This window comes from Cavia porcellus, unplaced genomic scaffold, assembly GCF_034190915.1.
Source record: "Cavia porcellus strain 051 isolate PalLab524CR breed Dunkin Hartley unplaced genomic scaffold, mCavPor4.1 scaffold_14, whole genome shotgun sequence".
Classification (NCBI taxonomy): domain Eukaryota; kingdom Metazoa; phylum Chordata; class Mammalia; order Rodentia; family Caviidae; genus Cavia; species Cavia porcellus.
Window position 1 is genome coordinate 75,575,071 of NW_026947497.1, and position 22,067 is coordinate 75,597,137.

At 46.2% G+C, this 22,067-nt stretch overlaps 1 protein-coding gene and 1 long non-coding RNA gene across 2 annotated transcripts; both read right to left on the reverse strand.

Annotated features, from left to right (window-relative positions):
- Positions 1–1,329: 1,329 nt before the first annotated feature.
- On the reverse strand, positions 1,330–15,093 carry Apod (apolipoprotein D). Its single transcript, XM_003477099.5, has 5 exons — positions 14,908–15,093; positions 11,315–11,465; positions 5,351–5,472; positions 2,670–2,758; positions 1,330–1,793 (listed from the first exon to the last, which is right to left on the reverse strand). The coding sequence occupies exons 2-5, from the start codon at positions 11,435–11,437 to the stop codon at positions 1,558–1,560; spliced, it is 570 nt and encodes a 189-aa protein (XP_003477147.1). The 5' UTR covers positions 11,438–11,465; positions 14,908–15,093; the 3' UTR covers positions 1,330–1,557.
- A 4,160-nt stretch (positions 15,094–19,253) lies between these two features.
- On the reverse strand, positions 19,254–20,939 carry LOC134470349 (uncharacterized). Its single transcript, XR_010039190.1, has 3 exons — positions 20,801–20,939; positions 20,106–20,299; positions 19,254–19,472 (listed from the first exon to the last, which is right to left on the reverse strand). It is a non-coding gene; the product is annotated as an uncharacterized LOC134470349 (long non-coding RNA).
- Positions 20,940–22,067: the final 1,128 nt, after the last annotated feature.

Here is a 22,067-nt window from a genome sequence, read left to right on the forward strand (position 1 = left end):
CCATTTTTCTCAAGCTTAGTTTTACCTGCGATATGCTTTGTAGTTTCCTTTCACTTCTTCACTGAAAAACTCAAGTCCATCCCTCTGCCCACCCATTCAGTAATTCAGAAATAACTGAGTCTGTGTATTGGGCGAGGCACCAAACAAGTGCATCGCCTTGTCTTGAATGTTGCCAGGCAGCTGTTAGGAAGAATGAAATGCCAACTTATTTTGTGCAATGAGATAAAAAGCAAACGGTAGCTCACATCACGGAACAACTGCTTCATCAGAGCAGCTGAGAGCCCTGGGGTGAGCCGGACACCCCGCCTGGGGTGAGCCGGCGGCGGTGTGGGAAGCACAGGCCCCGAGCGCCAGTGTGAGCTATGTGACGTTGTGGGGTGATAATTCTGAGGGTTTCTGATTTTAAAAGTCACAAGGTTTAAGTTCAAAGGAGCAGGGAAGCCACCGTGTGACCTGGCTGGCCTGTGTCTGGCGGGCAGCAGCACCCTCACCTCAGGCTGTGATGACTTCCTATTTGCTTGTCTCCCTTGCTAGACTGTAAGCTCCTGAGGCAGGACAAAGAGCCTGAAGTTTTCAATTTCTGGAATGCAGTTGTGCCTCAGAAGATAGCAGCTGAATGAAAGACACACACAAAAATAATTTTTTTGGTATCGGAAATTGAACTCAGGACCTCACATTTGCCAGGAAAAACTAATCTTCTTTAAAAACAATCCCCCTACATAGATCCCCCTCCTTTTTACACAGACCCTAGGATGGTTGCTCCTCAGCCTGACCCTTGGAATTTCCTGACGAGAGAAAAAGGAAACTGCATGGTAAACTCAGGAACCCCAGCTCCGCCCTTGGATGAGTGTCTGCTGCAGAATGGGGACACCTGGGTTCAGGTGAGCAGCGTGTGCCTGTGCCGTCAGCTTCCCTTCCAGGACAGGAGTGTGACCGTTAAACCAGGACAGCTCCAAGCTTAGCTTTTACTCGAAGAAGGATATCTAAGAATACATCAGTAATATTAATAATAATGGTAACCAACCAACAAACAAACCTGTAATTGTTACAGTTTGGATCCGAAATGTCCCCTAAAAGCTCTCGTGTTGAAGTTTTGGTCCCCAGGGCAGCATTGGCCAGAAGTGAGGCCTTGGGGGAGGTGGGGTGGGCCATGAAACCTCCCACTTCTTGGTCAATAAACTAACTGATGCTTTCAGAGCTCAATGGGCAGTGGGAGGGGGAGGCATGGGGGCCTAGTTTGAACCTTTCCTCCCTTCAAGCTGTTTACCTTAGCTATCTTGTCAGAGTGGCGGAGGCGTCATCATCACCTGATTCAGAGTCCACTGAGTCTCAGAGGGTCAGCAACATGTTTATTATTGATGGCGAGGTGGCAGGGTGGGCAGAGATAAGCGTCCCGGCAGCTTCCTGGAGTTCTCCTCCAGTGGCTTCCGTGAACTTCCCTGCCTGTGTTTGCAGCTGTCGCCATGGGTCGTTCTGTGTCTTTGTGAGGTGCGGGTGGAGGGGATAAGCAAAGCGGAGGAAGTGATGGGGCGGTGGCAGCCATGCTCCGGAGCCCCCTTACAGGAAGTCGGGGCAGTTTGCCTGATCCGTGAGGGTCATTTTCTCGATGTCGATGTTGTTGGAAGTCAGGATATCTTTTAGGTAGGTCACTGTTTCTTGGGGCAGGTAACGGTTTCTTCCCAAGATCCAAATGTGATCGACATGGAAAAGCCAGATGATGTTGGTACAGGAGTAGACGAGGGCATAGTTGTCATAGTCGGTGGCCAGGACCCAGTATGGTGCTGATGGCATCACTGAGAACCAAAGGAACGCAGCATGAGGTTGGACCAGAGCAGGAGAGATGGGTCTCCAGGACCCAGGGGCTGCATTTCATTTGTTTGTTTGTTTGTTTGCAGAAGTGGGGAGTGAACCCAGGGCTTTCACACTGAGCTATACCCAAACCCTTTTTTGTACTTTAGTTGTGTGTGTGTGTGTGTGTGTGTGTGTGTGTTGGAGAAAGGACTTCACTATGCAGTTCAGGCTGGCTGCAATGCAAACTCCCTAGCTTGGCGTTCAAGGACCTCCTTAGCCCTGTCCTGCATCCCATTACCCTCCCCTGCTCTAGGCTGCTTTACCCAGGCGTCTCCAATGCCTTTTGTTCTGCTTGGAGCACCCATGCTTCCCCACAGTCTCCTATACAGCACCAACATCAGAGCCCTTGAACCAGAACAAATCTTCTCTTCCTTGGCTTCCCCAGCCAGCAGCTGGCTGAAGCAGGACTCAGCCTGGCTTTCATACTTGTCATCTCTTACCTTCAAGCTTCTGTTCAGGCTAGTTGTTTCGATAATGCTACTCATTTGGAGGCCTCAGTTTCCCCTGGGAAGTAAGACTGGATTGGGTCTTTTACTGTTCCTGCCCTGAATGTTTCTCCTCACTGCACACTGAGGATAGTTTACAGGAAATCTCCTGGTTGCTGGTCATGTCCAGCATGATGCACATTCCATGAGGTTGAGGCCAGCCCCGTGTTGCCCATCGCTGCATCTCAGTGCCCAGTGGCACATGGTGTGCATTCAACAACTGTGTGTTGAGTCCCTATGGACGACACGCAGTTGTGACAGGTACCCCATGGCTCTCTCCTTCCGTCTGCATAGCCCCTGTCCCCCAACTTCCTGAGAAAACCCACTACTTACGCTGGAAAAACTTAACTCCTAGTTTGGCGGGCTCTGTGATGTTGCTGTGGGTGGCTTCACCTTCAATTTGATTCACGGTTCCATCGGGTCTGTATTGAGTGAAAAACAAAACAAAAAAACAACTCATTAAAAATCAAAAGTCAATGAAAGGCAAGATTTGGGCCATTAAGATGGTGGTGATTTCTGGTGCTCAATCTTAGTTCCATTTCCTGTGCTTTTTGCTGTGACTGAGACCAAGTGGAGGAATTGAGTCCTAGAGTGATAATAAGAAGTGACAGTAGAATGCTCTGCAATTAGAGACCTGTTAGGCCTTTGCCCTTCCACATTTGTTGTTTGGATTGTCAGCAAAGACCTGGAAAGCTTGCCCCACTCCCAGGCTCTAAAGAGAGAGGAAGTAAAAGCAAAGGAAAAACAAAGCCACACACAAAGACAAAGGAACAAAGAGGAATTTGGTCATTGAAAATAATGCAAAACAGAGCAGGAGCTGGGAGTGCCGCCAGCTTTCCCCTTGGGGTCTCAGGGACATCTTGTGACATCATCTGTCCCACAAGGGCCTTGAGTGCTGAGAGGCTTTCCAGGTCAGCAGGCATCTGAGATTTCACATAGGCCAGGGAAAAGCACACAGCGAGGATACACTGACCTTGCCTCCGTGACACCTGGGTGAGCCCAGACCTCAGTGACATTAAATATGCAGAACTGTCACCTGACACATATAATTGGCAGTATCATTTCTTCCCTAGCAGAATACACAATGGTGGCACAGCTCTTGGAATGAGATGCCTTCATCCTTTTGAAGGGACCTGGCCCATTTCTGGCTCACATTCAATGACCCTGTGAAGCTGGGGACAGAGAAGGGAAGATGCCCAGGCTCAGCGGGGTGGGGGCTCCTCCTAGGCAGCCTGCAGAGGAGCTTCCAGTCAACCAGTCCTTAAGAGGGTAGGTGGAATTAAAATTAGAGCACTTGTGTGTGTGTAAAGGTCTGTAAATTTAAGTTAGTGCTGTGGCTAGTGGTGTTGGATGTCCTAGGAACAAGATAATAAATGAAAGGTAAGGGAGGCCTGGAAATGCACTGGCATACTCCTCATGTATCTCTTTGTCACCATGTAAGGCTGCTGACAGATCCCTGCTGTCTTACCTGGCCCTCAGGCCGCTGGGGACAGTCTGTTTCCATCTGCATACAAAACATCGAACCAGGCTCTCCCAGTTCATTCCCCTTTCACTATCATTTGCAGTTTGTTCTAGAATAGTTTTCAAAATGCCAGGCTCTGATCATACACTCACAACTTGTTCTTGGGGAAATGCTTTTCTGTTTTCAAGGGTGGTAGCAGGTTAACCATGGAAAGTCTTACTTGGTAAATGACCTACAAAAACACACTCAATAGCAGAATCAGGACTGGAACCCAGGCAGCTGCACTCAAGAGCCTAAGCTCTTCTTCATCTGCCCCAGGTGTCTGGGCATGCAAGTTCTCTGACCCTGGCTGAGCATTCTGTGGCTCGGAACCCCTGCCTCATGGTTGTACTGTTGACTCCTGGTGTTAGAATGGGACAAAATATTTAAAATGAGGCAGTTGCAACTTTGGGGCCTGCTCAGGTTTGTCCCCTTAAAGATCTGTGTCTCCAGATTTGGTCTCCAGGGTGATGCTATTGGGAAGGGGTGGAACCTTCAGATATCTTTAAGTCACCTCAAGTGTGCCCTTGAAGTAAGCTGTCAATCCCTGGCCTCTTCCTGTCTCTCTACTACTTCTTGGCTCCTGAGTGGATTTTCTCCAGTATACACTCCCACCATGAGGCCACCCTCACCAGAGACCCAAAGAATATTGATCTTGAACTGGAACCTCCAGAACCGTTAGCTGTGTGACCCTTGAACAAGTTACTTCTCTGTACCTAAATTTTTCATGTATAAAAATGAGATTTAAGGGGGATGGGTATATAGCTCAGTGGCATAAGTGCTTGCTCAGCAAGCACAAGGCCTTTAATTTGATCCCCCCCACCAAAAAAAGACAGTCTCAAAAATGAGGTTTACAACAGCACCTACTTCAGGGTTGTTAGGGACATTAAATGAATACATACTCATGTACATATATTAATACAGACACATATATACCCACATGTTACATGTCTATCCAGGCAGAGAATGATGTACATAGGAAATGCCTGGATATGTTCGCCGGTGCACTTATCTTTGTTGATGGAGGATGGGTAGGAAGACTTTGTCCTAGGGCACGTTTTAAGTTTATATTTGCTTTCCAAAATGTAAATCTTTGCAACAAATATCAGTGTGAGAAGCCTCCATGATAGCAAGTACAGTTCTGTTTATACAACTTAGGGTATGCATATGTGTCACAGGTATTTGATTCTTGTTCAGGAAGAAAGAGGTTAGGTAAAACTGCTGGAGGTGGGAAAAACCATCGCCTCTGTGAGGAGACAGAAAAGCTTCTCTCTGTCTGGGCATCAGACAAGATGGTCCCGATGTCTTGCTGTCTCTGGGTTCCTGGTGCCTCTCCCAGGGTCTGGCACCCAGGAGATGCCCAACAAGTACTAAAGGAGATGAATGAATGCCTTCTAGTCCTGCCCCCACCTGGCTTCGGTGACAGCCACTTCCTCCCAACTCCTAGCTTGTGAGTACCCAGTCACTCCAGGGCAGCACCGCGGCGGGGCCCCAGACAGGCACGGTAGCTCACCTCAATTCCTGGTTGAGCACTTTGACTCTTCCATTTTCCTTTAGCGAGTAGTTGGCCTGGATACAGTTTCCTTTCTCAAAGCTCACGGGGATCTTCTCAATTTCATACCATCTTCCAAGATACTGCAGAGACACAATAAAAGAGCAAAGTCCTGTGGCCCTCTGGGGACCTGCGAACTGTTCCCTATTGTGTCTTTCAGAGGCAGCGGCCTTTCCTGAAGGAACCAGCAGAATGGGTCACATTGTTCCCGAGGAAACCCAGCACAGCTCTGATTCCTGCGAGTATCAGCGAATCGCAGGCATGGGCACCGGCTGAATGCTACATTCTATTCCTAAAGGGTGCCTTAGTTAGACACCTTCTCAGGGTCCTGTTCAGCCAAAAGCTGTGTGAAATTCTAGACTCCAAAAGGAAGAGATTTCTCTGCATGCTGGCAAGTACCTTTTATCTCAAACATTTTGGAAGCCTACCAGGTATCCTGGAATTGGGAGCAAACTCAGGCGGCGGTGTTAAGAGATTGGGCTTGGGTGAACTTTCCTTATGTGACCCCGGGCAGGGTCACATTTCAGCAGGTGCACAAGCTGGAGAGGACATTTATCTTTGAGTGCGTGGAGTTAACTTTAAGAAGCTGCCACTGTGGTCATGAAGGGAGGGGACAGATACCTTTGCACTGCCACAGGTGCCTTACACACACTGTACCAATTTGCAGCCTCCGTGCAGGCAGCTTGGCAAAATCCAACAATGCTAAAAACACCTGTGCTCTTTGGCCCTAACAGTTTCACTCTGGCAATGCATCTTCTGGTATAAAAAATGATGCATATGTAAGGCTAGGTATTGCAGTACTTTTTGTCACAGTAAAAGCCAGGAATCAGTCTAAATATGCACTAAATAAATGATGGTGAATTCACTCTATGGAATTTAGAAATCTTTTCTAAAAAGAGCAGCATACAATTACTTCAAAGATATAATGAAAAAAGAGCCAGGTACAGAATAGTGTCTCTATTAGACCTCTGTTAGATCTAAAAATGGGAGACAAGCTTATTGTATTGGATTTCAGTTGCTGCTGTAATAATAATCATAAGAAAATGCTGTGTAATAAATCTCCACAAGCTTAAAACAGCACACATTTATTATCTTTACTCTGTAAGCCAGAAGTCTGCCCCAAGCCTCACTGACTAATGCTGGGATGTTGGCTCTGCTCCTTTTTGGAGGCTCCAGGGAGAATCAGTTTCCTACCTTTTCCAAGTTACAGAGAATTCCTTGGCTGGAAACCCCCTTCCTTCTTTGTTAAAGTCATCAAAATTGTCTTCACACTGTGTCCCTCCAATTTATCTCTTTTACCAAACCTCTCTAGCATAGCTCAGAGGGGTTCTCTGTGTTTAAGATCACTTATGTGAGTAAGTGATCCATCTGGTTATCCAGGCTATTCTGGACATCTCAAGGCCTATTATTTGGTCGCTTCTGTAAAACCCCCTTTTCCATGTAGAGTGACATAGTCACAACCTCCACAGGCTTGTGCATGGATGCTACGGAAAACTATTATTCTGTCTGCCACAGTTGAATTCGTAGTTGTTTGCACACATACGCCTTGTCTCCAAAAGACATACAATACATTGATTTTATATGTTGGTTCTGGGGTGAGAAATGGAAGGACACAAAGCTGGAAGGAAAACTTTTCATTGTATGCTCTTTTGTCCTTTTGTTTTGTTTTGTTTTGTTTGGCCTTTTGAGACAGGGTCTCACTATGCAGTTCAGGCTGGTCTTGAGCTCACTTTGTAGCACAGGCTGGTTTCGAACTTGCAAAAATCCTCTTGCCTCAACCTCCCAAGTACTGGGATTACAGACATGAGCCACCACGCCAGGCCTCCTTTTCACTTTAGTGTTTATTTTATATTTTACTATTTTATTTTGCAAGCTGTAATTCCAGTCCTCTTTAGCACTTTCATAATTTTGAACTATGAGCATATATCTAGTTAAAAAACTTAATTGAAATTATTTCAGAAATTTAGAAATGTATTACTCAACAGAGCGAGGCTAAAGAAACTCCAGGGTCAGAACAGGAGTGGAGAAGGAGCCGCAGACAGGGGGCAGTGTTGCTCCAGTCACATGGCTTTGTGCCGGAGAGAGGCCCACACTCACCGCCAAGAATGTCCAACTTGTTTATTAAGGCACCACTCTGAACTAACACCACGAATTTAACCTTTATTTAAGGAACCAGTGAATAAGGCCAACTGGCTTCCCAGACATCCTCAAAAGGAGCTCTATTTTGTAGCATTATTGTTCTCTTGTTTGAGTGGCTTTCATTCTCCACAGTTAAAATCAAGGAAGCATGATTTCCCAGGAAAGAGGAGATTCAGAAGTGAGAGGCTGAGTTACATGGTGCGTTTTTTTCTTGGTCTCATATTGCTGTGAAGCTCTCTTAATCTTTCTGGGTCATAATTTATCTACATAAGAAGAGGTCAATGTTTAAAAAGAATCCAAGAAAGGAGGAAGTAGAGCTATCTCTACTTAGGGAGTTATGTAGGTAGAAAAATCCTAAGGAACCTAAAAAAAAAAAAATTTAAATCTAATGAATCTGGCAAGGCTAACAGATTGGTGTATGAAAACCACATGTTTTTATATACTGGCAATGAACAATCTGAAAATGGACTTTTAAAATCTATTTACAATAGCATCAAAAGAACAATATTTATGAATAAATTTAAAACTGCAAAGCTTATACTCTGAAAACTCTGTAATGTTAAAATCAATTAAAGAAGACTTCAGCAAATGGGAAAATAGCCTATGTTCATGAATCGGAAGACAATACTTCTAAGAAGGCAGTATTCCCCCAAATTGTTTCTTGGGTTAATATAATCTCTCAGAATTGCAACTGGTTCCTCTGTAGAAATTGACAAGATGACACTAAAATTCATGTGGAAATGCAAAGGACACCGAATAAAGTCGAAAGACTCATATATTCTGATATCAAAACTCATTATAGTGCTACAGTAATCAAGTCTAATAATAGTCTTAGAGTAGACATATAGATCAATACAATACAATTGAGAACCCAGAGATTAGACCCTCACATATGTGGTCAACTGATTTTAATAAGGATATTAACACTATTCAATAGGGAAAGTATTTCAACAAAACAAAATAGTGCTGGGACATAGAATATCCATATGCAAAAGAATGAAAGTGGATCTTTATATCATACAGTATACAAAGTTTAACCTAACATGGGTCAAAGATTTAAACGTAAGGACACAAACTGTAAAACTCTTTGAAATCTATGAGTAAATCTTTGTGATGTTGCATTAGGCGGTGACTTTTTTTTTTTTTTTTTTTTTTGGCATGACAGCAAAAGCACAAGCAACCCAAGAAGAAAGTAGATGAACCAGATTTCATCGATAAAAGCTCTGTGTGTGTGTGTGTGTGTGTGTGTGTCACTAAGGATTGACCAGGGTGAGCACTCCACCTCTGAGCTACATCCCCATCCCTTTTTATTTTGCTTTTGTGAGACAGCGTCTTACTAATTTGCCCCAGCTGGTCTTGACCTTTTGATCCTCCTGCCTCAGCTCCATAGTAGCTGGGATTACAAGCTACTATGTGTCCTAAACTACTGTGTGTCATTCAGCTATGTTAAGAACTTTTTGTTTCAAAGGGCAAGTCAATAAGATGAAAAATTCTGCAGAATGTATTCCTAAGTCACATATCTGATGAGGGACGTATAGTTAGAATACAGAAAGAACTCACATCTCAATATTGAAAATATAAATAACAATTTTTAAATGGGTAAACTATTGCCTACTTTTCCTGGAGTTCCATGTAGAATCATGTAGAAAATATTTAATCAATGGGGTGTCACCTTGGCAAATAAATGTTTGGTATCAAAAAAATGAGCAAATAACTTGAATATAAGATATACAAAGGAAATGCTAATAAGTATATAGAATTAGCTAGTAAGTATATGCAAAGATATTCAAATTCATTAGTCATTAAGGAAATGTAGTCAGAACCACAATGAGGTACCACTTCACTAAAATGACCATAATCAAACAAATAACAATAAATATTTGTAACGATACCAAGAAATTAGAATTACATGCTGCTGGTGAGAATGTAAAGTGGTGAAGATTTTTTGAAAAATGGTACAATAATAATTCCTCAAAAACTTAAACATGGGGTTACCACATCAGCAATTCTACCCTGATGATGACAGAGGGAACCAAAAATGAAGGTCTCCCTGCACCTAAAACTCCTTGACCATGAATGTTCATAGCAGAATGATTCCTAATAACTAAAAAAAGTAGAAATAATGCAAATGTGAATGGATAAATATGGCATAACCCATACAGTAGAATATTATTTGGCAATAAAAAGGAATGGGTACTGACACGTGCCACGAGGTGGGTGAGCCATGCAAACATGATGCTGAGAAGTCAAAAACTACGTATTCTGTGATTCTGTTTCTATGCAATGTTCAGTGTAGGTGGATTCATAGAGGTAGGGAGCAGAATGTTGGCTGACTGGGCCGCGAGGGTTAGGGGGTAGGAGAGTGGCTGTTGATGGGTTTGAGGGTGATGAAAATGTTCTGAAATTGATTGTAACGTGGTTGCACAATGGGGAATATACTAAAAATGACTGAAAGCAAAGCGGCTTTAGAGTCAGTGGTCAGGCTGGAGGCGTAGCTCGGTGGCAAAGCGCTTGCGTGAGACCCGGGTTCAATCTCTGGTCCATAAATAAATAAATAAAGTCAGTGGAATGGTATATGAACTAATACAATAAAACTCACACAATAAAACTTGCATTTTAAAAATTCAATTTTAGTTCTCACAGGATTTTTGTAAATATAGATCAAGTGTAATTCCCAAAATGTCTAGGAGATACCCCAAAATTAAAGTGGAACTCAAATTCTCTGGACCTTTTCTGCTGCTCCCTCTGCTCCCATCCTGGGAAGAAAGGCAGTTCATGGGAGAGCTGGTTGTCTGTCTGTCTATTGTTAATCTACCCATTTATCTGAGACAGGATCTTGTTATGTAGTTCAGGCTGGTGTTGGACCTACCATGTAGCCCAGGCTTGCCCTGAACTCGCAGGGGTCCTGCTGCCTCAGCCTCTTAGAGGCTGGGATGACAGGCATGCGCCAGGCTGTGCTGAAATTGGATGTGTTTTAGTGCAGATAGTAAGAGAGCCTTTGTAGAGTTCTGGCCTTTCCTAGGGCTGGAATAACCTGAGGTATATCCTGCATTGTGGGGAAGCTTCATTGTTGGACTCTACTTGTGTGTATCACCTGGAATGGGGGACATTCTGCAGAATGGGCTAATAATACCGTAACAGCCCCAATTATTGCCCCCTCCCCCGTGTCCGCATTCTCTCCTGCATCAGGAATTCCCATATATACGCCCTCCCCGGAAGCCCCGTCTCTCTTCTTTCAGAGGGCTTGGCTGGCTCCAGGCAGTCTCCAGACCCTGGCTCACTGGCATCCACCCCAGGGTAAGTTGAGGTACATTCTGCACATCTTTCCAAAGCATCACCACCAGGACTGCGCCTCTCTGTTCACACTTTAGCTCTCCGCGGCCTTTTGGGGCTCAGTTTCCCATGTGGTCTCTTGTACTTTTGAATCATCTGCCTAAACTGCCTGTCCCACACCCCACCCTGTCCTGACCTCAGAATCTGCTTTGGGGAAATCCAAGTAACACAGGCACCTTTCCAAATGCTCGATGTGTAGGTTAAAGTAGGGTAATAAAATGGGGCTCAGAGCCAGGGGTAGTGGTGCCCACCTGTAATCCTAAACTAGGGAGGCTGAGGCAGGGGTACGGATGGAAGTTGGAGGCTAGCCAAGGCTACATAGTGAGTTCCAGGCCAGCCTGAGCTACATAGTAAGACACTATTTCAAAAACAAACAGCAAAAATTCAGATCTACAATGGGATGCTTATTTGAACAAGACACAGGAAACACCAGGAGGTCAGCCTTTACCATACCTTGTTCAAGTCAAAGTTTTCCTGCACCGGGGGGTTCGGACACTTCCCAAAATGGAATGCTTGTCCCTCAGCCTCTGCAACAAGGCCTGCCAGCATGGAAAGTAGCAACAGCATCATCCCCATCCTGAGGCTGGGCAGCTGCAGCAGGAGCCTGGAATTGGGGAAACAGAGCTGGAACTTTCTGGGCCTCCAGAAGATGCACAATGACAGGCGTTGGGGAAAGTTCCTGTGTCCTGAGTACGGGGCCGCCCCATCCAGGGGACACCTATCTGACTATCTGTGCAGTGTAAGCCTTGTGCCCTAAAGTTTCTGGTTTCACTTGATATCCCCATGAGTCTCCCCAAAGTGCCAGGCTCAATGGATTCTTCTTGAATGAACAGAAGCTATGTGCATGCGTGCGTGCCTGTCTGTGTCTTGGGGAAATAGGTAAATGGGGAGACTCGGCTTTCCAGCAGTCTATGAAAAAAACAAAATTAAACCAAGCATAACATACAGTGTCCCGTGAGACTCATAAGGGGAACTGTCCCTTGGTTCCCACACACTCTACTCCTGCCCCGTCTTCCTGGGCTGTTCCAAGGATGTGGTGGCTTGGAAACCTTAATAGGCCATGTGCCGGGAACCACAGACTTGCCCGGACCAAGTTTGAATTCTGGCCGGGCCATGTACCAGGTATAACTGTGTGCAAGGTATACCTGAGTTTCTTTACCTATAAAGCAGGAATAATGACCATGCCTATCTCATGCATGTTGATGAGAATTAAAGAGATAATGTAGACAGAGTACCCAAGGTAGCACACGACACAGAGTACATGCTCAATAAATGCTGATTGCTGTTATGAAAAGCACAAACAGGATGAGATTTCCTGAACTCCTCTCCCCACTCCTTACAGGGGAACCCAGCGTGGGGCAGGAAGCTCTCTCATTGAGCTACATCCCCAGCACTTTATAGATTTATTTTGAGAAAAGACCCCATTAAGCTGCCCAAGTAGGATTTAAACTTGTGATCTTCTGGCCTCTGCCTCTCACCCCTGTGCCTGGTTCTGAATTTTAAAAAATATTATGTTGAGGGTATTTTCCATAGAGGAAGGTACATTTAACCACAAAAGATAGAACAATCAGCTGTGGTGTAGCTATGCAATACACATTTCTCCCAAGGGGTCCTCTGGAGGCAGCACTTGCAGATTAGGAGGTGTCCTTTTTCTCCCCTGCCTCCTTCTCTGACTTGCCTTCGGCCTGTTCCTTTCCCTGTGATTCTTGCCTGTCGCTGCACATGAGCTATTTCTAGCTTTTAGCCCCTCTGCCTGTGATGAGAGCTGAGTCAAAGCAGGCAAAATGTTCTCAGATCTGAGCATTTAAGAGGATGTGTCATAACAGGAGTAATTATAACCACCTTATTATGAGCCTCCGAGCCTCCAAATAACTTTAATAATCAATAGCTTTTCTTGGAGGCTTTGTTGCCTGGATTTCATGGGAACAGTTATGTAATGAGGGAAAGCTGGGGGCTGCGGGAGGAGTGGCCCTGGATGGCCCTGAGGTTCCTCCTGGGCTCCTCCTGGGCATGACACCTTCCTTAGTCCCTAGGGTTCCATTTCCCACCAGTTTCTACCGCCATGTAAACAACATCTGTCTCGTAACCTTCTGGAGGAGAAGGTTTTCAGAAATCCAGCCAAATGCTACAAGACTTTGCATTCATTTTCAAGAGAAAATTCTTGGAATCCCAGGAGCTCTACCCAAGTGTTCCCAACCTAGGGCTTGCAGAAAGTGTTGGATCCCAAGGGGTAGCGCATGGTAAGGATGTTCTACAAGATTCCCCAATACACAGGACCTTAAAAGACATCTCTTCCAGTCGTTCCCCACCCCCACAGTTAGTCAAATGAGGAAACTGAGACCCACCAGGGGGCCTGGGCCCATCTCCAGCTCTCTGCTGGAAGCCTCACACCACCTCTGCACCTTTTGCTAAACGTGGCCTCTGTGACCAATGAGTCTCACTTCACCACCCAGAAGTGACAACAGAAATTGGTTCTGGTGTCTCACTCTGACAAATGTCTCATTACAAAAATTGTTCGGTTGGCTGAAACATGCTCTTTTGCTTGGCTTTCAAGAACAAGGTTAATCGCTCTTGGTTTCTCTTCTTCCAAGGATCTAAGTTGCAGGAGTTTTGCTCCTGGGGTTAAAACTGCTTGCAGGAGGAAGGGGTGGTTTCATGCCTGATGTTTTCTGCACCCCTTCTCTTCCGATTCAGCCTCCAGAGCACGTTATCCACCCTGTGTGTGGCCTGGGGTAACATATGCATTGCCTATGATATCTATTTTCATATCTTCTTCTGATACTTTTAGGAAGATTATCCCAAGGAAGAGCTTACTTTTTAAAAAATATGTAATTTAAGCATAACTATTATTGAGTATGAGAAAGTTTAAAAGTCACTCTTCTAAGGCTTCAGAAGGTCCACCCTGAGCAGGTGAGGCTCAGAGCCTCCCTGTGGGCAGTGGGCTGCTGTGCCAAGTTCCACAGTGTCCCACTTGGAAGCCACCTACGGTGACATCCTCCTTTCTTCCATGAAGTTGATTTGCCCGGGCCACTTCCTAGCCAATAGTGAAGCCTATATGTTTCAGTGCCAGTCTCTCAAGAGCTCCTGGGTGTCACCATGGATAACAAGGAATTGCAGAAAACACTGAGGTTTCACATACTAAGATAAAACACATAAACTATGTTTGCACAGGTAAATATGTCTTTTAAAAAACCGTTTACCCAAAGAAGCTACTTACAATTCTATCTTTTCAATGAAGTATCTTTTCTTGTTCAGGAGTAGTGGTGCATGCTGTAGTCCCAGCACTCAAGAGGCTGAGGCAGGAGAAGCACTGTAAGTTTGAGGCCAGCCTGGGCTACACTGTGAGTTTAAAGCCAGGTGGAACTATGCAGTGAGACGCTGTCTCAAAACAAACAAATAAACAAACAAACAAACAAACAATCTCTTTCTTCCTTCTATCTCTTTCCTTCTCTTCTTTTCTCTTTCTTTCTTTTGTTCTTTTGAGACAGAGTGTCACTATATAGTTTAGGCTGGGCTTGAACTCACTCTGTAGCCCAGGCTGGCTTTGAATTGTGGTGATCCTCCTGCCTCAGCCTTCCTAGTGTTGGAATTACAGGGTGCACCACCATGCCTAGCTTCAACAAAAATATCATCATGCTATATTGTTCAATGTACTACTCACCCAATCAGTTCCAGTTTTGAATGATTTTACTGTTACGCACAGTTGGATCTTTCCTGGGGAGTTTACATAGTGCAGTCCTGGTGCATGGAAATTTTCTCCTTGTCTCTTTTGGTAGGGAGAGGGCAAAGACTTTGGAGTGAGTCAGCACTGGACTGGGCCTTAGTGTAGGCCTGTTGTTTAGCATAACCCAGTCTCTTCTTGTCTGAAAAGCGGCCCTAGTTATATCTGCCTTGCTAGTCAGGGGAAAAACGAGACTGCGTTTGTAAAGCTACTGCACAAGCCCTCCATCCGTGGGAGTCACCTATCGTGGCTGCAGAGGGGCAGTGGGAAGCCATGCCGGGTTCTAGCACTGATTACAAATGAAAAGCAGAACTACAGCACCTACCTTTTCAAAATCAAGAGGAAGGCAGCCTCCACATGCAGGGTCACTCAAATTGAGATGCCTGTGAGTAGCTTCTCCCAGTTATTTTGTAAGCTGTCATCAGGTCGTTGTGTTTGGTAGTCATGCATGCCACACCCCCTGCGGTTCAGAAGGCTGGGCTAAAAGCTGGGCTCTGTATGAAACACAAAGATGGAATGTTGTGTCTGCCCCTCCCCCAGTTTCCTTCACAGCTGCTCCCTGAAAAAGAAACAATGAGATATTGTGTGTGTGTGTGTGAGAAAGAGAAAGAGGGAGAGAGAGAAAGGGGGCTGGCATTTTCATTGAAAACATCTTTTTGCCCTGTGGATTTTCTAATTTGATTTTTTTCACTTAAAATGTACACTTAGGTCCCGGGAAGATGTGCTACACTATGATTTCTAGCATCTGGTATTTATTTTTCATTTTTGTATAACGGAAAAAAGTCAAAGATCCGTTTCCCCAAGATGGAGCAGGGACTTCGCCCATGTGGTCCCTGGTTTGGATTAAGGCTCAGGTACCAGAACCAGGGTTAGGAATCAGAGTCAGAGTGCTGTGTGATCTGGGCTGGCCCCCGTTTCCCTGAGCCGCCTTCTCCCCATTGCGAGGGATGTCATTATGGTCACTAGAGCTGGAGTGGGATGCGGAAGGTTCAGAGCAGGTCTGTCACAGGGGACTGAGGTTGTGAACACCAGAAGTGTCTCTGAGCCCCTCTCTCTGCACCCTCTGTGATGCTTCCAACTTCATATCCTGAGCACTTGATGCTGCTTGGGGCTGGGCAGTTGGGACATGGATGTAATCCGAGGGGCACCTTCGGGGATTTCCACCATGTTAGCACACGGTGCAGGGCAGAGGGGTCGCCATCTGGATGCTGGATGATGGGTGGTTACTTAGTCCTTCTGCTGTACATACCCTGCTGCAGAGACTGGCAAATAGACAAATTCAATGGCATAGTGAACACCCTGGCTTGAATTACACAGTTAACTGTTAACAAGTCTGCTTCACTAACAAGGTGACTATGCAGTCTTCAGGCCTCAGTGGGGTTTGCAGTCACAGCTGAAAGATGAACTATGAGAGGCCACATCAGATGGGCAGCTGCCTCCAACACACGTGCTCTGCTACGGGCACTAAGAGTTGGGTGGATGGCAACGTGTTTAAGGACCCTTCCTTCCTGAGCATCTGTAACCTTCTGGACATCCAGAGCCAAAGGTGTTCGGGATTTACATTTACAAATTGTGTTGTAAATAATCACATGGTACCCGGCAGAAGAAGGAAGTGTTCAGGAGACAGAACACATCCGCTAGGTCACCAGACCCTGTTCACTTCCGAGACCTGAAGACAGGGCACTTTGAGGTGTTCCTCTATGATGCCGTAGCCAACTAGGATACGGCCTATTTATTTTGACAGGTCACTCTTGTTTACTCAGCGAAAGTGAGTCTGTGAGAATCTCACAGCTCAGTTAAGGTGGTTATTTGATGTTAATTGTGGGAAGAATGCAAGGTTGTGCACTGAGACACAGGACTCCAGACCCAGCTTGACCCCCAATTGCCTCTGGCCTGGGCAGTGCCCTCCCTCTTCCCAGATCAAAGCTGCATCCTCCTCCTTGCCACTTTGACATCTGTGGCTGGGATGTGGTCCCCACTCTGAGGCCAGGACCCCTGGCAGGGCAGGCAGAAAGGAAGATGGGGAGAGGACCACAGTGGCCCACTGGATCCGCTCACATCTGTAAGCGCTTTCCGGCCTTGGCTGCTCCCTGCCTCCCAGCCCTCCTGAAGCACCAGGGCCTCTGGGAAGCGTCAGGACTCTCTGGGTCCCACTTCTTTTCCATGTGTGGCCTGACCACAGGGAAAGAGCCAGAGAGACAAGCATTTGGTGAGGGAGGAGGCAGAAGGGCATGTAGAAGACAGGGGACAAGTATTCCTGCCCTGCAGCTGTCCCTGCAGACCCTCCAGCTTCAGGATCAGCAAGAGACCACTGTGCTGGGAGAAGGATTCTGCAGTTGTCCTTAGATGAAGCCGCTGATGTGAACCAGAAAATGCCAAACACGGGTTCTCTTTTGTGCACAGTCTACTGTGGTCAGAATAATAAGAGTTATGCAACCCAGTGTGTGATTATCAGGCCCATCTCATGGTCACAAAGGAGGAGCTACAGGCAAGCCAAGAGGCATAGACTTCCCGAGGCAGAATTTGGAGGCTTTGCAAATTGCAAACAGTTTTCCCGATGAACGGCAGTAACCCACCACTTGGCAGAAGAGATGGAGTCTGACTCCAAGTGCGTGACTACCTCAGAGGGTTTGTTTCGAGGTAGAAAAATTTCATCTGTGTGTTGTTTTCACCACCCATCCTGTGAGCTTGCCCAGCACTGAGTCCAGGGGAGCCTGGGTGAAAGGGAGCCCTGTCTCTCCAGAGCAAGATGATTGGCGTTGGAAGCAGAGTCCCTGATTCCATCAGGCAGCTTGTTTGTGTGATCCAAGTGGTCTGATTGAGTCTTGCACCAGTTTGCAGCATGTATGCATTAGTGTGTGTGTGTGTGTGTGTGTGTGTGTGTGTGTGTGTGTGTGTAAGTGCTGGTCAGTTGAGAGCTGAAGCTTTCTCTCCAGAAGAGAAGCCGCCTCTATGGTTGATCAAAACCAGATACAAACTAGGATTTGGTAAGAGCCCTGGGAAAGACAGAAGTGTCCTGTTGATTCCTGACAGGCTGCTTTGGGGTGAAGAGGACCTGGATGTCCCAGAGTCCACAGCAGACCTGGAACACAGACAGATGCACACAGGGTCCTGCACTCTTCCGTGCATGAGCCTGGGGCCCTCCCTCCTCCTGCCTCTTGGGGGGCAGGTGTGGCTCCCTCCTTGCTCTCTCTGCCTCCTTTGTGCCTCCCCGAGGGCTGGTGTCCTTGCTCATCACCCAGTGTTGCCTGGATACCAAGGATGAGAGGAAAGTGGAGAGGCTGCCCCCGCTGAACTGTGGGTAAAATCAAGAAGAAACCTGGGAAGAGGAGAGGAAGGAAGGGCAGGGATCTGACTCAGGAAGAGGAGTAAGCTTGCCTCTATTGACTCTGCGTCTGTTCCTTGGGAGCCCCTCCTTGTTTTATAGCAGTCTGCTCAGTGCTTGTTTGCGGGTGGGACCATCTCCATCCCCTCTCTGATGTATTAGGCAAGTGCCTTCGCAGTAGACTCAGATTCTCAAAATTCAGTTTCTCAAGCTTGTAAACAGTAGAGAAAAATTCACAGTGTTGGACATTAAAACCACCATCACAGCATCCACAGTGAACTGTTGGTATGCTGTGTGGTCAAAATATATGGTGAATGTTCACTTTTTAAAAATATGTATTACAGTAAAAGGCACATTGCATTAAGCGGCCTTAACATTTCCTCCTACTTTGAACACACTTATCCTGTCCTTGCCACTTTCTTCAGTTGCTCTGGAAGTCTCTGCTGTGTGTGTCTTCGGTTGAGCTGTTCTGGTTGCCTCGATATCCTGAATCAATTAAAAATGTCAACCTTCACGCTCATTTTGATTTTGAGAAAGAGCCAGAAGTTGCATGGTGTCAGATCTGGGTACATAAGTTACACCATCGTGTTTTCGTCTTTTGAGACAGGGTTTTGCCATGTCATCCAGTCTGACCATGAGCTCACTATGCAGCCCAGGCTGCCCTCAAACTTACAGCAATCCTCGGCCTCAGCCTTCTCGTGCCGGGATTACAGGTGTGTGCCACCACGCCCAGCCCACCTTCATGCTTTTAAGACCTTCCTTTCTGTTGGGTGGCACTTGGCAAGAGCATTCACGTAAAAACACTCAGGAAAGAGGACTCAGAGCTGCTTCAGAAAGTAGCAAGAGCGTGGGATAAGTGGGTTCAAAGCCAGGGAAAGGATTTTGAGGATGATTCACAGCAATGGGCTTTTTACTCTAGACTTGGTTGAAACATTAAACATCCACCAAACTTTTCTATCAAACCTCACACACTGAATCTTGAGAGATCATTCTTGGGTTGTCCTTGGCCCAACACTGAGGCGTCCTGTTCCTGCCCAGGGCTCTGTCCTGGCTGTCCTCCTGCCAAGTGCTCTCTCAAAACTCACCCCTGTCCTCCTCCGAGGTCACTTCCTTAAAAGGCCTTCCTGACCTTTCAGAAATAGGACTGTTGTTACCGCCCTCTGCCCACTTCGTTATAGCCTTATTATAGCTTGCCTGGAAATGACGGCCTTCAGCTGTGTGTTTTCTTCCCACTAATAATAAGTTCTATGAAAGGAAGGAAGGGATTTGTCTCCTAGGCTCACTGCTCTGCCCCCGTGGCTGGAACACAGAGCAAGCCATTAATAAATACTCATAAATCAAATGCATACACTCTGGAGGCTTTAATGTGTATTTTAAGGTATACAAAAACAACAAGGAATAATATTCTGGAAATTTCTATTTGAACTGTTCTTCAAGGAAAGTACTAACCTATACATTTGTATAGGTATTTTCCCCTAATCACATTAATCTCCAAGAATTGCTGGTTGTTGAAGAACACACAATCAGTCTCTCTTCAATTTCACAGAAACAGCATTTCCCTGTAACTGTTAAAGGGTAAAGTCACAACAAACTTAAAGACCCTGGCTGGTTTTTACTGGCATTTCTAGAATCTTGTTTTGTAGAACAAGGATCCCATTGAGCAGGGCAAAGATTGGCTTTCCAAACACAAAAGCGCTGAGGAGAGCAGAAATAGAGCAAAAAGGAGATTGATCATTTCAAAGCTTTTGTTTTTTGGTAAAAGTTAAAATGAGGATATTTTCTTGTATCATGCTGGCAAAACATCTCTAGATTGGTCCCATTCCCTCCCCTCTCCTCCCCTCCCTCCTCTTCCCTCCCCTCTCCTCCCCTCCCCTCCTCTTCCCTCCCCTCTCCTCCCTTCCCCTTCTCTTCCCTCCCCTCTCCTCCCCTCCCTTCTTCTTCCCTCCCCTCTCCTCCCCTCCCCTCCTCTTTCCTCTCCTCCTCTTCCCTCCCCTCTCTCCCTCTTCCCTCCTCTTTCCTTCCCTCCTCCTCCTCTCCACTCTTCCTTCCCCCTTCTCCCCTCTCTCCCGCAGCCTTGGAAAGTCAGATCAACAAGTAAACAATTTGACTCAGTTTGCAACCTGGCCCTTAAGCACAAGTGACTCCATTTGGGTTTCATCTGTTGGTCCCAGTGCAGTTGATGGCCCCCTATAACTTACATCTAAAAACCCTGGACGCTTTCAGTAGAGGCGCTGCTGAAGTTTCCAAGGTATAGGTTGGTGATCTGTGTATCTATCTTGTCTCGCGGCGCTGAGTCAGTCACAGTGCAGCTGAAGACTAGTACAGTGTAATCGAGCCCTACAGTGAAGTTAATGTCGTTTTCTCCTGGAACAGGCTTGTGTCGTTCCCTGCTCTAGGAAAAGTTTAAAAATGAAATGGCACATCCTTTCTTTTGAAACTCAGAGGAAACCTAAATAAATCCTCTAGTTTCATGAATGGTTTTCAAAGTCACTTGACTAAACAGTAAGGTAGTAGACTATTGCTAGCTTCGCTGTGATGATCCCTCTGGTGATGGGCACTTATAAGAGTTTTAAAACTATTTTAGGGATTGGGAGGCAGCATTATCTGGCTCAAACGGTTTGAACCCTCTGAGCTCTTCATGTGAGCCCGGACAATTGTCCAGCGGGAGACCTCCATCGCCAGAGGGCTGGACACCGCCACACTACCTTCATGCAGAGAGCCGTGAAGTTTGCTGTGCACAGCCCACCACTTACTTCACCTTTTCTTCCCACCAGCCACTTCCTCCTGTGCGTCACACCATAAATGCCCTGAAACTCTGAGCCCAGGAAAGTGGGTTTGCATCTGTGAGCTCCCCCACCCCAAGCTTGACCATCAGTGACACTTTCTCTCTTACCAATCTCTTCTTCCCCTCAGGGACAGGTGTGCCGAGTGGCAGGCAACACCAGCCTGCTTTGGTAACCACTAGAATGCACGACAGGAAAAAAGGTCACATTGTCTTGCTGGGCTTCATTTTCATTTTTCCCGTAACTGCTGGCAAATGATATAATTCTAGGAAATCCTCTCTTCACGTGTTTCTGGAGCACAGAGCCAATCACAGGCTTCTCAGTGTCATAAACAAGATCTAGGTTCTAAAAGTCTTTGTATTTAGATTCACAATAACACACATTTATTCTAAACAGCTGAAGTAGCACCAAACTGTAAGACTCGGAAAGTGTAAGCACCTCATCATCTTACACTTCAGAGGTAACCCTTATATTTGCTTTGCTCTTCTAGGTCTTTTAATGCAGATCCTAGTATTCTATGTGGGGAAGATCCAGTGCTCTGAAACGAGCTTTTGGAAATGTAAGCACAGACCTTTTTCTGTTCATGCAACAGAGCTACTTCCTTTATCATCACAGTAAAACCCACTTCCCCTGATTGCATATTTCTTCGATGGTGTGATCTTTTGGATTGGATTCCTCAGTGATTTCTTTGTATGATTGCACTGAGGGTGGAATTGTTTTGGTGAACTCACTGTGGCAAGGAATAAAGAACCACCCCAGACCTCTGATCTCCATCCTGGATTCTAGCCACCCCACATCGCGTTCCCTGCTCCCTGCTCTGTGTGGCCACAGCACCGGTGGCTCCATCCCAGCTCGGTACACAGTGCCGGGCAGTACCCTAAAGTGCCTGTCCCTGGAACTGTCAGATCCCTTCTCCAGGGACACCGGGCACCTGATGCAGAACCTGAGCGTAACCAGCATTTACCGAATGTCTGGTTTTCAGTAGCTGTGTGGATCGTTACTGTAAAAGAAAATGAAGCCACTAAGGCTAAGGTTTTAGGGCGGAGTCAGGAAGCTGCAAGAGGGCGGGTTAAAGCACAGAATGTCAGGAGCCAGGTGAGCAGTCGATGTCAGTGTCCCCTGGTTGCCAGGGTCTCTTGGCTGGACAGTCCTCATTAATCAGCCCATTACTGGGCTTGTAGTTCAGGATTTCCACCAGCCAATGAGCTGCCTCCAAAAACAATTATTGTAGGGATGAATGCCCCTTCAAAATCCTCTCCGGCATTTGCCGCGTGAACTTCTATTACTCAGGATCCCTGATTCAGTGCTTTAGCACTGCAATTCTTTGCTTTCCAAATAAATGCTATTTCTTTTTACCTCTGTGTCCATCCCCTTGAT